At 39.7% G+C, this 14,422-nt stretch overlaps 1 protein-coding gene across 2 annotated transcripts; it reads right to left on the bottom strand.

Moving 5' to 3' along the window:
* Positions 1-4: 4 nt before the first annotated feature.
* Positions 5-13,044, bottom strand: prkaa2 (protein kinase, AMP-activated, alpha 2 catalytic subunit). Of its 2 annotated transcripts, NM_001319869.1 has the most exon segments (10): positions 2,231-3,296; positions 4,250-4,376; positions 4,527-4,865; positions 5,037-5,199; positions 5,583-5,807; positions 5,999-6,086; positions 7,700-7,844; positions 9,562-9,655; positions 11,522-11,663; positions 12,871-13,044. In NM_001319869.1, coding segments are annotated over 10 exon segments (1,674 nt in total). In that variant the 5' UTR covers positions 12,971-13,044; the 3' UTR covers positions 2,231-3,045.
* Between the last annotated feature and the right edge of the window lie 1,378 nt (positions 13,045-14,422).

Here is a 14,422-nt window from a genome sequence, read left to right as displayed (position 1 = left end):
TTTAATGTTTATTTTTTTTTTCAATAAATATTCATTAAAGTGCAAATCAATACAGCAATATCATGCAATGCATAACAAGAGAAATCCAAACCCCAATCAGACAGAAAGACATATAGAGACAGTTTAAACACGCACGCATACACGCAATCACAACAACCAGCGTGCACCCACATACCTAACAAACACACACACACACTCGCACGCATGCACACAAACGGGGGTATTTAGGGTTACACTGATCATAAGAACCCCACTACAGAAAATACTCACTTTGGTACAACATGTGAAATTTGTATTTAATTAGGCCCTTTAGCATTTCTTCTGGCTCTAAACACAAATTAGTTTACATGACTATCATGCCACTGGTATTTGCATACAGTTGTGATGGTAGACTACACCTGACAGTAAACACTGGTTATTTCAGAGGAGTTTTTAAATCTCGCCCATGACTTCTGCTGGATAGTGCACTTCAATCATACATATTTTTGCAAGTGTTTTTTAGGAACATCAGTACCAGGAATTAAAGCATAAAGGCCCATATATTATATTGATGTGACTGAAGCTGCTCACAATAGAGAAGTAATTTAAGACACAGCAATAGTGTAAAATAGATGGCTGACAAAGACTGTGGACCAGTGTTTACAAAGGTGTGTATGCAGCAGCACATTGGAGCAGGGAACACAATTTCTCCCTGACAAAGAACAATGAGCAGTGTATGAGCTTACAGACAGCACAAATACACAGAACATGTAAATAAAGGGTTTCAAGGGAGCAGAAAGTGGCTTTAACTGGTTCAACTAGACCTAGGTCTACTAGCAATTAGAACCAGGTGAGAAAAGTGACCCGACACTGAGATATTGATCTGGGAAAGCGGGGTGTTTGAATCCAACGTGAAACCAAAAGGCAGCAATTTTTAGGACACTGAAAAAAATGTGCATTTTCTGTGGCACCTTTATTCATCTTCTATTGTTTCAGTTATTTAGTTTTTTACTGTACTTATTTATATCAGTGTGTACTTCTAAGGGCTGTATTTACATTTTTGTAAATCTCTGTGACGCCACTCTGCAGAAAAGTAAGTGCCTCAGTCCCACTGACTTCTACGTCTTACTGCAAACAGTAGAAAGGCAACAGTCTGGTATCCCCCCTTCAAAACAGCAGTTTTAAAACCAGAAGAACATAGTGAGAGAAAGAGAGAAAAGGATTTACATCAGCAGCACCGGCTTTCATTTTACATTCAGTCATAAATGATTCTGATATAATGTTATGCCTGGCTATAGCAATACACAACATCACTATGGAAATCTGACAGGACATTACAGAACGGTGGCGTGCATCAACAGCAACCAGCAACAACAGTTACAGTAAAGTCTGCGGTGCAGTAAACAGTAAGTGTGCAAACTGTCGGCCACAGCAAATGAGTTTTACAGTGCAGACTGAACAGACAGCAATGGCTAATTGAAATAGATAACAGCTCAGACAGCTGCACCACACCAAACCGTCACGGTTTGTCTCTCGCCACTCACTTTTCTGATTCTGTCACCTCTCTGAGATCCCAGACATCACAATTATACTGAAGAGCCTTTCAGCACACCAGTGTTAAGTCAGTGAAAATATACAACAAGTACCATACTTATCTGAGCTCACAAACACACACCCCATACCAATTAATGCGTTGCATTGTTTAAGGCAACTGTAGAAAAGTTCATGTGGCTTATACACTTGTGCAACAGATACATACCATCTCACATCTTTTTTTTGCCCTCCTCAGTGTCATTCTATTTTGAAATTCAATGGCTTATTTAAGTACTTTATCAAGTTAGAAAAAAATAACTGGCCACACCAGCCAATAAAAATAGTTTTAATATCTCACATTAAGGGGTATCTGCCTAATTTAAAAGCTTAATAATATAATAATAAAACAAAATGTTATTTTTTTAACCTAAAAACAGCTGTAATGCCTGTCTTTATTCAGCTTACTGCATATGTGACTGAACTGAACAGCTATGATAACTAAGCAAAAGTGTCTTCATTAGGGACTCACATATAAAGGGATCTGTGGGTGTGTTGCATATTTGTGGGTGATGTATAAAACGCTGCTTTAAATAGCAGGGTGATTGAATGCTTTGAAATATATCTGGATATCCCCCTGAAAGAACCCCAAACTCTCGTAAGATGGTCTGCATCTGTCTTCAACACCAATGCAACACATACTCGGCGTCATGCAGAGCATCATTCTATCATCCCGCTGTCTCAAGAGGTTCACTACTCATCTACAATCAATTCAAAATCAATTAAATTATGTTGAAGTAGTAATTAAATTAAAAAACTATAATGCCTAAAAAAACCTCTTAAAAATAAATATGGGTCTGACAGCTAAAATATTCATCTTAAAGATGTATAAAGTACTTTATTTGGTATTTCTCTGTCAAACTTTTCAGCTACATAATGATTGTAATATAAATATAATACAAGGATAACAAAATCTTCCTCATAAACAATATAAATAAAAAATCTTAAATAGAATTTTACATTTTGCGATCCTCTCTCTAATGTCGAGTTTAACAACTTTGCCTCAGTGAAGATTTAAGACAAGATGCAAACCTGACCTTTGATCAGTGGTACAGTGGGTGAAGGAAATTCAGCAACTGATAATCAGCTGAAGGTGTTTGTGGGAGAAGTGACAGCGAGCTTGACCTTTGCTGAACTGTGACCACTCGCTTCTGACTAATTCATAGATTCCCCTCAGCTGCAGCCTGATGTGTAAGACATCAAGACTTTGACCCAGTGACTGTCAAAACAAGAAACAATAAGCCCCACTATTTTACCTCCTCATTCTCTCTCTCTTCATCCGAGGCGAATGCCACACCTGCCTTGCCATTTACATTTCCAATCGCTTCCCCCAATCCAGTAAAACAGAACAGATGGAGAAGAGACAGAAAGAAGAAGTCACTCCAAACATCTACACTCCCTACATCCTCGATCTGTGATTAGCTTAAAAACCCCACTGACATCCAGGTTACAGTGACCTAAGGGAGTCAGCAGGGCTCAGCGTGCTAGTGTAGTGATCAGACTGGCACACATTTCAAAGAAGTCCATGGTGTGTGATCCCTGACGTGGGGTGAGTAGATGGGAGCTACCAGACAGGGATCCCGGGAGAGAGGAGCTGAGCTGGGGCAGATCAATCGCTGGGGTTGCCGAGTCAATGCTCAGTCTGGGCCTGTGGAGACCGGCTGTGGAACCTGACCTCTGAGGAGTGGATGAGCCCGATTTAAAGCCCACTGCCTCGATGATGTCATCTAGAAGGACAGCAACAGCAAATAGTAGTAGTCATTCATCAAGTAACTACTACGTTAACTTTTGTTTTATTAAACTTCGTGAGAAATATCTGTGAGACAGTATACAAATCTGACCAGCTATTTCGAACCAGTGCTAAATGCTAAAAAAAGGTCATTTAAAACAAAAGACACAAAGCTAATGATACATGAAAATGCAATTATGATGGTGTGGTCTTAAAAATGATGTCAATGCATTTTTTAATAAGTAGTGGTCCTCTCTGGCTGAAGTGCAATTCTGTGCTAAAGCAAGTACAAGATGACTCATTCACCTGATTTGCATAACCATAAAAATATATATCTGTCATCTAAACAATAATGTCATCTATCGGATGTATGAAGTTTCTTATACCCTTTTTAAATCTTTTAGGCTTCAAATGACATGATATTAAATCTGTTAAAGATTCAAGACACTCAATCCAAGACCAGAAATTTCTGCAGTGGATGATTTAAATGGTCTAAATGTAAATAAAAGATCACAGACACCCATCTACTGAGCATCAAAGGTACCGGTGAGGTGAGGTGTCTATGCAGAAAGGATACTAAAAGACATCTTGCAAGTAATACATTAGTACCAACACACTTCAAAACTGTTTCTTTCCTCAGGCTGTAGGATTGCTGAACCCACTCTCAACACTTTAACATGAAAAAGCAGCTTTTTCATAAAATAACTTTTTTCTTTTTTTTTTAATGTTTTGTGACTACAGCTGCAATTTTCTTAGACAACCTTGTGAAGTGCAGTTCACACCTTTAGTCATTTCAGCTCAAACAAACTCTGGTTTTACATCAGCAGCTTTACACCCGCACAAAGGACATGCATGTTTTAGGATTTGAAAAATGTTTATTTTATTTTGGTTTTAAATTATTTATGTATTGATTATGACTAGATTGTGAAACCTGTTTAATGTGTTACTAACCATCAATGCTCTTGAAGTCAAGGAGGTAGGACCTGTTGTCCACTTGATAGAGCTGCAGGCTCATTTTCACCAAGTTGCCTGTCACTGGATTCTTCCTTCGCACTCGCAAATGGTATGGGTTCACCACCTGACACACACACACACACACACACACACGCATGCAAAAAGTAAGTCAATAGATATATAAATAAATATTTAAAAAAACAGCCAAAACAGAGACTCTCGTTTGTGTGGGGTTCTTTGCAGTGATGTGCTTTATAAAGGTATATATAAGCACCTTCCAGTCAAAGTTGAGTTGCTTCATAGCTCTGTACACCTCAGCCATGATATCATAGGGTCTGCTCTGACTCCTGATACCCAGGTGCCACTTAGCCTTCTTCACTGCCAGCGGTTTAGGCCGAGTGGTGTTGAGAGCATCCAGAGGACAACGAGACTTTGGGCTGTCAGCCAAGAGCGGAGGCATCCTCTCTGGGTGAGGTTTAACTCCAGGGGGTAACGGCATTCCCTCCTCTATAAAGGAGCCCTGTGGAGGACTGGACGCCAAATAGAATTCACTGGCCTGGGTCATGATGCGCCTGTTATCTATGATGAGGTGATAGGCTACGGCTAACTGATCCTGCGTAAACAGAAGGACGATGAAAAATAAAGTGAAGACCAAGGAGATAATTCACTCCCAACAGACCATTATACTACTGAAACCTACAAACGTTGTTTACAGCTTTTATAATATATCAGGTTAAGTTTATTAAACATAGAAAACATGGACTAGAACAAAGACAATGAGCACCTGTGGATCTCCACTGTACAGGCTGGTCACAACCTCAGATTCAGTGCATTCAAACTTCTCGCACACTTCCCTGACAGCCTCTTCATCCAGAACAGTTGCATCATATGACGGATCCTCTGGGAAAAGGTAGCCTGGTAGGTCCTGCTTAAACCATTCGTGTTCCCTATCAAAAAACATTGATCAACTCAAACTCTTCATCCCAAACTCAATACTGACATTATCAGACACGCAAGTTGTGACTTTTAGCTTGCTTGAAACTGCATTATCAAACAGAGGAGTCGGTAATAACAATCCTGTGCCACATTACAGAGCTAACAGTTATAAAAGAGTGAACAGGCAACTATTTGACATATTGAGGAAAGAAAATAAAGCTATAACTTGAGTTATAAAGCTATGACATTTTATTTTGTGGCAACATTAGTTAAAGAACTCTTTTTTTAAATAAAAAAAATGATATATGAAGAGAAACATACAGTATAAATAATAAAAAAGTGCTAACAATGTAGCTAAAGGAGGCCTCTGGATTCAAGACAGTGGGGTCAGTACCTGATGTCTTTAATGGTGGCTCTCTTCAAAGGATCCACCTGCAGCATTAGCATCAGCAACGAGGCCACAGAGCGGGTCAGGTACTCTGGGATGTAAAAGACACCTCCTCTGATCTTCTTAAACAGTGTGGGGACATGCTCATCATCAAAGGGCAGGGTGCCACACAGCAGGGCATACAGAATCACACCACAGCTCCAGATGTCAACTTCTGGGCCTGCGTAGAGTCTAACAGAGAGATGAAAGGATGTGACAGTTAACAACAACAACAAAAAAAAAAGCCAGATGCTTAACCACCAGAAAAGCTTTTTTTCACAATGATTTATAGGTTAACGGTTAAACATAAATACAATTATTAGATAAGTCAATAACAAAAATAGTTGGTTGTATGATCACACACAAAAAACAGACACACAAACCTTCCTGAGATGACTTCTGGAGCTGCATAGTTGGGTGAGCCACAGCTAGTTCGTAGGAATTCTCCATCTGACATCATGTTTGACAGTCCTGTCGGACAATCCCAATTAAATGACAAGAGAACATTAATATCTCTCTGTCTTTATTCTTACAGCAACAAGCATAACAACAACAAAGCATCTTAGTATGGAGATGAGCCACCTGCTGCCACCAGAACAGCTTCAGCTTTAGAACTCTTTTAAGGTGTTCAAGCACCCTCAAAAGATATTTCATCATTCGGTGGAGATGGGGCGTGGAGAGCAGTGAACCTATCTCACATAGGTGCTCAACTGGGTTTAGATGTGTGATGGTTGTAGCATATCATTTTATCAATTCTATTAATTTCTAATAATAGACCGATATATTTTTCTTCTTTCCATTCAACTTAGAGTTTCAAGGGAGTGAAACCTATCACTGTCCATCTGTCGTGTCATCTGTCATGTCTGTGACAGAGAGCCAGTCCAGCACAGAGCTGGCACAACGAGAAAGACTAGTCATACCCACCCCTATGGCCAATTTAGAATCATAAATTAACCGACAATCATGTCTTTGGAGGCAAAACTTCACACAGAAAGACCCAAAACAGCACAGTATATGACCATATTTTCCATCCTCATGAATCCAGTCAGTGACCACTAATGGCCTATAAACAGGGTACTGTAACCCTTGAAGCGACCACTCTAGCAGACAGGATAGAAATGTTTCATCCCAGGATGAAGTAATAAGGTGATCGTTCAGAACATTGCACTGATTTCTAGTGACCTTTTCCTCTAAAGGAACAGACGGGCTAGTCAAACCCTGCCAGCAAAAAGATCCCAACAACACAACACATCTCCAGAACCCCTCCTTGTACGGGTCAAGGGTTCAGGTTTTTCCCCCTAATCTGTCACCTGTCTCCAGGTTAAATTTGAACATGGCCCAACAGGGAGTTATACACTGCGGACACTACTGAGACCTTTATCCTTCTTTACTCTCCAAGACACTAAGCTCTAAACACAAAGCTCGTTTAATTGGATGAGCCTCTCTCTGCCTACCAGGGTCTCTGCCAAACATTAAACGTCAGACACTCTGTGTTGTGCTGACCTTCCCTTTATCTTTTATCCCTGGTCCCTTAACACTCCCTTGCTCTGCTTGCCAGTATTTTTGCTCTCAGCCAAAACACTTCTCCTGCTGTACTCCACTGCCACCCCCCCCCCCCCCCCCCCCCCCTCTTGATTCCTTCCCTATCAGATGACACTGGGCCTCAAGGCTTCCTGCCAGACTTGATATGAAACCTTGCCGTTGCTAAGGGATGTCTCTCCACCCCACACGCCCTGCTGCGCATAAGGGCCCTTGTGTGTTTTTGAAAATATTTCTCTCTTCCATGTTCATATTACATCAGCAATTTTGACTTAAATTACAAAAATTAAGGCCTTAACTGATAAGAGGCATTCTCAAGTGACATATTCCTTATCATTTAATAAAGCTAAAAGGTGCACAATTAGAGTTCACATTTTTCTTCAAGTTAACAAAGTTACTGCATGTGTTGAATCATAAACAGCTGTCACTTGGCTTTATTTAAACTATGTAATTTTATTCTGTCACCCTAAACAAACCTCAGTATTTTATGTGTCCTCTTACCATGAATTTGCAAAAGAATTCTATTGTCGAGCCTGTTTTCTTACCAAAGTCTGCTATCTTTGCATTCTTATTGGCATCCAATAGGACATTCTCAGGTTTGAGGTCTCTGTGGACCACCATGTGCCGGTGACAGTAGTCTACAGCTGAGATAATCTGCTGGAAGAGGCGGCGTGCTTCAGTGTCCTCCACCTGAAAGACACAAAATGAATAGACATGACTGATCTGAGTGATGATGCTCCCTCTGATCTACAAGTGTGCAACTGGGTCAGCCTGTCACAGGACCCAACTTTAAAAACATTTCTAGCAGATTTTGTTGAGTCAGTGCAAAAAAAGCACTAACATTTAGAGTTATTATGGAAAACATTCATTTACTGATTTATTACAAATGGAAAACATTTCAGACTGGGTTTTCTACGCAGGTAATTAAATTTAAGATCAATAATCATTAGCCCATTTATCTCTTTTAAGTGCCATTAATGACCCGAGAGAATAGCTGGCTTCGTGGATGCTAATGGTAAAAAGCTAGTGATTTTAAATACTCTGGTTTTCTAAACTGTAGAACGCTGCCTACGGACTAGTTGAAAATGGGCTTCAACACAAAAGGTAGTGACAACAGAGTTCATGAAGAGAGAGAGGGGGAGAAGCACAAAAAAGAACAAAAGATTAAAAAACAGTGGACAGTGGACAGTTTCATTGCTTTTAACACTAGTTTCACTTGACTATAATCAGTGACTTTGGCTCGCTCTCCTTGGCAGAAGCAGGACTAAAGGACCAACAATAGCACAAACATGTACAAGAGTAGGAGTAGTGCATATTGTGGATGTTTCTGACCCTGGCGACATAAACAGGTAAGACATGCAACGTTCTGCAAAGGTGTGTGTAGGCGCTGTGTGGGACTAATGCATAACCATGCAGTCCATTAAGAGTCACACTACTTAAATTTCAAAAGGTGAAGTTTATAAACATAATAGAAAACTATGAATGGCTTTACTAGACTTTCCTAGGGCAGCTTTTCGTGACTCACAGTTCAAAATAAACCTTATTTATGTCATACTAGGCCTGTGGAACCTATCAGTTAATATGATGTCTGAGCCATCTTTACGCTCATTTTAAACCAACTTTCTTCTGATTGGTTGCCCCTCGTGAACAGAAAATCTAAGAAATGTTTTTTATGCTCACAGGTAGAGCTTTGTGCTCTAGAGATATTTGCTTTCATTGACACCACACAGAGCTAAGGGCAGAAAAAACTGCCTGAAATTAAATGTTTAGACAAATCTAAAGCATGAAACTTTGGCTCATAGGAATTACTTTCACATAAACTGACTTCATCTAAGTTTTTGAAAGTTTGCCCATGTTTAACACGAGCATCCACTATTATAATGTAATATGATGTAATGTATACATGACAAAACAAGGAGAGACGTTGTAAGTCGCACTTGAAAACAGAAGCACATGTTTAGGAACATAGTTTAAATGTGCATTTTAAGTTAATTAAAATATAGATACCTACTCAAAATGACAGTAGTAAGAAGCTTATATTTAAAGCTAAAGCAAGACCATATAGTTTATAATATATATAATGTGAAGGATGTGGATTTAAATAATGTGAAAAACTACAGTCAACACAAAGTTAAGTATAAATACACTCAGCTATTTTTAAGAGCAAGTCTACCTGGATTACTGCACAAGCCCAGGAAACAAACCATCATCAGATTTTTGCTTGATATGTTTATCAAATATATGCAACAATTGCTTTTAAACTGTCAGAACTGTTTAACCAGTCAGGCTTCTGTTTAGTCAGCTAACCATGCCACTGGATAATAAAAGAATTTCGGATGATTCATTGACCACTGTACTCAGCCAGGCTGAAATCTACCAGCAAGATAATAGAAGAATGTCATCTTACCCGTCCATTCTTGCAGATGTAATCAAACAGCTCGCCTCCCGACACATACTCCATGACCATGAAAAAATCTGTCGGTGTGCTTATGACCTGGTACCTGACAACAACAACAAAAAACCCCAAACTGTTGTATTTCAATGAACTTTTAATACATTCATTAGTTGATTTCACCTTCTATCTTCTATTTTCACCTTTTATTCTCAAAAATTAAAAGTGTGATCACTTAGACATGTCCCTTTTTTAGGTAGATTAATTTTTAATGGAAATAACATTAAAATAATTAAAACTCTTTTTCCTGACAAAGTCAGTAATGAAATCATTAATTAAAAATTACATGTTTTTAATTGAATCGCTAGAGAGGCGTATAGCCACCTCTGTCCAGTTTTTTGAGTATATCAGGAAAAGATTATGATGGGCAAAAGACATTAGCAGAAGGATATATGGCTTTTTCTTTGCAACTCTGCCTACAAGGGAGGCCCCGGGAGCTGCTTCTTCACTGCTGATCCCAGAAATAGTATTTTGTGGTTACCAATTAGCGAAGCTGCCAGTTTAGGACCCATGAGGTGTCTGTTTCTGAAAATAGAGTGTCTGATGCATTTGTTTCCTTGCTCTGTGTTGCAGGCCTCTCATTCCTCTTTCTATTCAGGTTCAGGTTTTTGTGGTTTTATGTAGGGGGTAGGACACACCTTTCTATGGCATCTTCAGTTTTCACAATTTCCCACAAGGAATAGCTTTCATTTCCCTATTAAGATGGCTTTCAAAATAAAAGTCACTTTTAATTCTCGAGCAGGCAAGAGTTGATGTTCCAGTAACTCAGCTAACCAAATGAATTGTTTCTTTAATCAACACAGCAGTTATCAGATGTGCTATCATATTTGGAGAGGTTTCTTCTCATGATCATTTCTGTAACTTGTGCAACAGGACACAGGAGTGATTGTTGCTATTAAAAATCATCAGTCAGTCATATTTGTCATTCATGACATTTCTGATTAATTTACTGGAAATAAGAACAAATGTGCTTTTCTTTCAAAACAAGGACACAGATGAGTGAACCCGAATGTCTAAACCTATATCGTCTACATAAACAATACACAGCATTAGCACACAGAAACAAAGGCACGGCAAGGCTGTGATATTGGGTTGCTTTCATAAAGGTCAGGTATGTTAAATTGCAGGCACAATTTCATGAATGGTTGCCGGTGGTAGAATATAAACTTTATCACAATCTATTTCAATCCTGTCAAGCTGGGTGAAGCCTAACACCACAGGGACTATGGGAGGAGAAACATTAAGACAAATAACTTCTTTTCTTCTAACAGTTGAGAGTGTGGCAGCTTTTATAGTCATGGTCGGTATGTTAAACTGCTTCCATGTCTGTACAAGAAGTGTACACAGTGTGCATGTGTTTATTATTGTATATGTCTCTGACACTGACTTCCACAGCACTCCAGCTTATGACCTGACAACTCGCATATCTGCCATTGCTTAGAGTTTTACAGTGGACTAACCCTAACCCTAGACTAAAAATATCACAAACAATGTTGAGAGGGACGGACAGACATGGACTAACAAGGTGAAAGAGGCCAGGGAGATAGAAGGAAAGAGAAAGAAGGACAACAAAGACACGGAAAGACCCATGAGGAGAGAGGGATTTAGACAATATCCACCATCTTAACTGGAGATTTGTCCTAGCCAGAGCACATTTCTTTATCTAGCTCAAAGCTTGTGTGCGTGCATTGGTATGTTTGTGTGTTTTACCTCCTGTGAGCCTTGTGGGCATGCTCAGTAGAGTACAGCTCTAGAAAACACGTGAACAAGCAAAGCATGCCACAACACACAGCAAAGAACCCACGTTACAACAAGCAATAATAAAAGAGAGCCCAGTTATCTCTCTGCAAAGCCTGTCAGTCTTCACTGAGAGTCTTCAATCTGACAGACGGATGTGTCGTCTTTCTCCACTTACAGCTTGATGATGTGTGGGTGTCTGAACAGCTTAAGATTCTGGATCTCTCGTTTGATCTTCCCCACAACATCGAGACTACGGATCTTCTGTCTGTTCAGGATCTTCACAGCCACTTTATGGCCTGTCAACTGATGCTCACCAACTAAAAACAACAGAATGCAGACATGAAAGAGACAGACCACAGAGGCTAAAAAAATTAATAAAAAATAAATAAATCACATAACCTACTACATAAGCAGCTTGGTGTGGATTAAAAGGGTTACACTTTGATTTGGAGTCCTGTTGCGTAGGAAGCTCGCACGAAGTAGTGAATGAACTGTGTTTGTTATATTGAGCTTTTGCTCTCTTTTGTAACCCCTATTTTCTTTCCATGCGTTTGTTTATAGTGTTGGAGCTATCTGCCTGCTGGAGGCTCTGAAACCAAGCTGTTATTGCAGCTGCCAAACACTGCACACGAAACTCAGAATCAGATACGAACTGGGGCATGAACTGCTCCACAACTAACACACAAGCAGTAACCTGAAACGAGCAAGCATTACATATACACATACAGTCATTTTGTATTCATTCACACATGACTTGACACAGATTTTCACACTCCTAGTGGTTTGGGAGTGTGAGCAAAATCATTTTCCTTAATAATGATGTTCAGAAATAGCCATGGTTTCAAATGCTTTAGCAGCACACACAAGAAACAGGCGGGGTGAGCATGGAGTTAAAGCTCACAAGGTCATGCTGAGTGTCAGAGAACTAGCGAAGGCAACCCTAATAATAATCTGTTATATGCATCCTTTTGAAGCTTTAAGATTGTCTAGGGTTTGCCCGACTTGACAAGCACTTAACAAGCTACCACCGGCTAGCAGAGAATAACACATCGGACTAGCTTGCAAACATTAATGTCAGTTCAACGTTAGGTTCCCACGGTGGGTCAAACGGTGAGCTTCAGACGTCCTTTGTCGCCAGACAGGGCAAAGGACAGCCACCACCGCACAGTCCTTATTACTTAACGTTATACCATAATAATGCGAGTGTGACTGTGCATCTCCGTGCATCCAGGTTTTATCACCTCCCATAGCTGATAACAGCAGCTACTGAAGGGGGCTTCGGTGAAAGAATTTGACTTTGAAGCGGTCGGATTCTCAGACTACAGTACGTTTAAAATCCAGTCTGTTGCCGTGGTTAAACCGCTCAGCTACGCCAACTGCTTCACTGACCACCAGCAAGTTGAACGCGGAGCGTTAAAGAGATGGGAGGGGAGGGGGGCACAGCGACTACTTGACATTAACTACTCCAACTGAAGACACAAACGTACACATGAAGCCTGGCATGACACAGAAACAGGACTTAACTCTTCACTTTGCCGAATGTCCCCACTCCGAGCGTGTCGCCGAGGATGTAATGGCCGATCTTTACCCTGCCTTCGTGTTTCTGTTGTTGCCTCTCTGCCATCTTCTCCGTTACCGACGGCTTGGATCGCTCGGGGAGGTGGGAGCACTGCCTGCCTGGCCTGTGCAGCGCACGGGGGCGGGGAGGAGGGGGCGGGGCACTTCACAGTGAAGAATCACCAACGGCGGAAAACGCGCGCACGCACGCGAATTATCCCTCCAAGAACCAGGCGCGCTCTCCCACCTACCTTGCACGGAGCGACCGACGGGGTGTTATGTTGAGTTTAGTAGCCCAGTCAAATACCAACCCTCACGGTCTAAACACAGTAACACCTGTCTGCTACATGGGTGTGTAAGGTATGTAACGTTTGCGTATAGACCGTTATTAAACCAGTCCTGCAATAAATATAGACTATCAATATTTATAAAATCGTATATATATTTAATTTCTTAAATTTCGTGAGTGATTATTAGTATGGGTATCTGTTGTTTTAAGTAAATTGATTTTTTTTTCTTCATTATTCATAAATGCACTCTGGTGCAGTAACACAAGCGTCATTATTTCTGTTGTCAAGAATCTTACAGACTGCAATAAAAGACCAGTACTTGCATATTATGCACAAAACTGACCCTGGAAGATCCCGTACATTATTGCCTTAATTCAAGTAAGGGACTGAAAAGTAACGCTACCCAGTCTTTACATTTACATATCTAACGCTGGTGTGTGCATATCGTCGTTTCACAAATTACGTATTAGATTTTAATAACCTGGTTAAAGAAAATAGGTAGCCATGACAATTTTAGAAAACTTAAAAAAGAAAGAAAGAAAGAAAAAAGGACAAAGTTGAGCTGTTCGGATTTCACCACTAGATGGCAGTATACGCATGATTCATCAATACCTGGTATGAGTTTCGGATTTCGTTCTGCTGCTATGTTCTGCGTATGTTCAATACGCAACAAGCAAGCAATGTTTGTTTATATAGCCATTTCCCCGGACAAAAACCACATCGAAAGGAATCTAGGACAAAACAACAATGTGAAAAAAGAGGAAACGGGAATACGATGAAAATACACAAAATAACACAAGGCTCGAGCTTCTCAAATTGGACAACAAATAGTGTTCGCTCACCAACATATTATATTACATTATGTTATATTATAAGTTTTTTTTTAAATTAAACATATAAAAAATCGTCTGGAAACAAAAATTTCCTGAAGTTAAAAAAGATTAAAATCACGAATTACACACTTCCCGACTTTGTCTCTGTACTGGACAAATATATATAAAGTTTCGACACATTTTGCACATGAAAAACAAATATCAATCTTTTAATTAACAATTGAACTTTAATTGTTACAATATTATATATTTTTTTATCTTTTAAAATAAATTCTTTGTCGAAAATTACAACAACAAAAAAAACTCTAGCACTATATACTGGAACATATTCTCTTTATTTTGTCTGTCCAAGAACAAAGATTTTTAATAGTCTCAACTCAAAAGCGCTTCGGTTGT

This window comes from Oreochromis niloticus, linkage group LG23 (assembly GCF_001858045.2).
Source record: "Oreochromis niloticus isolate F11D_XX linkage group LG23, O_niloticus_UMD_NMBU, whole genome shotgun sequence".
NCBI classification, from domain to species: domain Eukaryota; kingdom Metazoa; phylum Chordata; class Actinopteri; order Cichliformes; family Cichlidae; genus Oreochromis; species Oreochromis niloticus.
Note: the sequence above shows the minus strand (reverse complement) of the source record. Positions and strands in the feature narration are given on the sequence as shown.

Coding starts and splice junctions, on each gene's coding strand:
- prkaa2 (XM_025902635.1), bottom strand. CDS start 7,775: ATGGTGGTCCACAGAGACCTCAAACCTGAGAATGTCCTATTGGATGCC. Junction 6,087..7,699: donor TGCAAAGATAGCAGACTTTG/GTAAGAAAACAG, acceptor ATTGTCCGACAG/GACTGTCAAACATGATGTCA. Junction 4,866..5,036: donor TGTACAGTGGAGATCCACAG/GTGCTCATTGTC, acceptor CTGTTTACGCAG/GATCAGTTAGCCGTAGCCTA.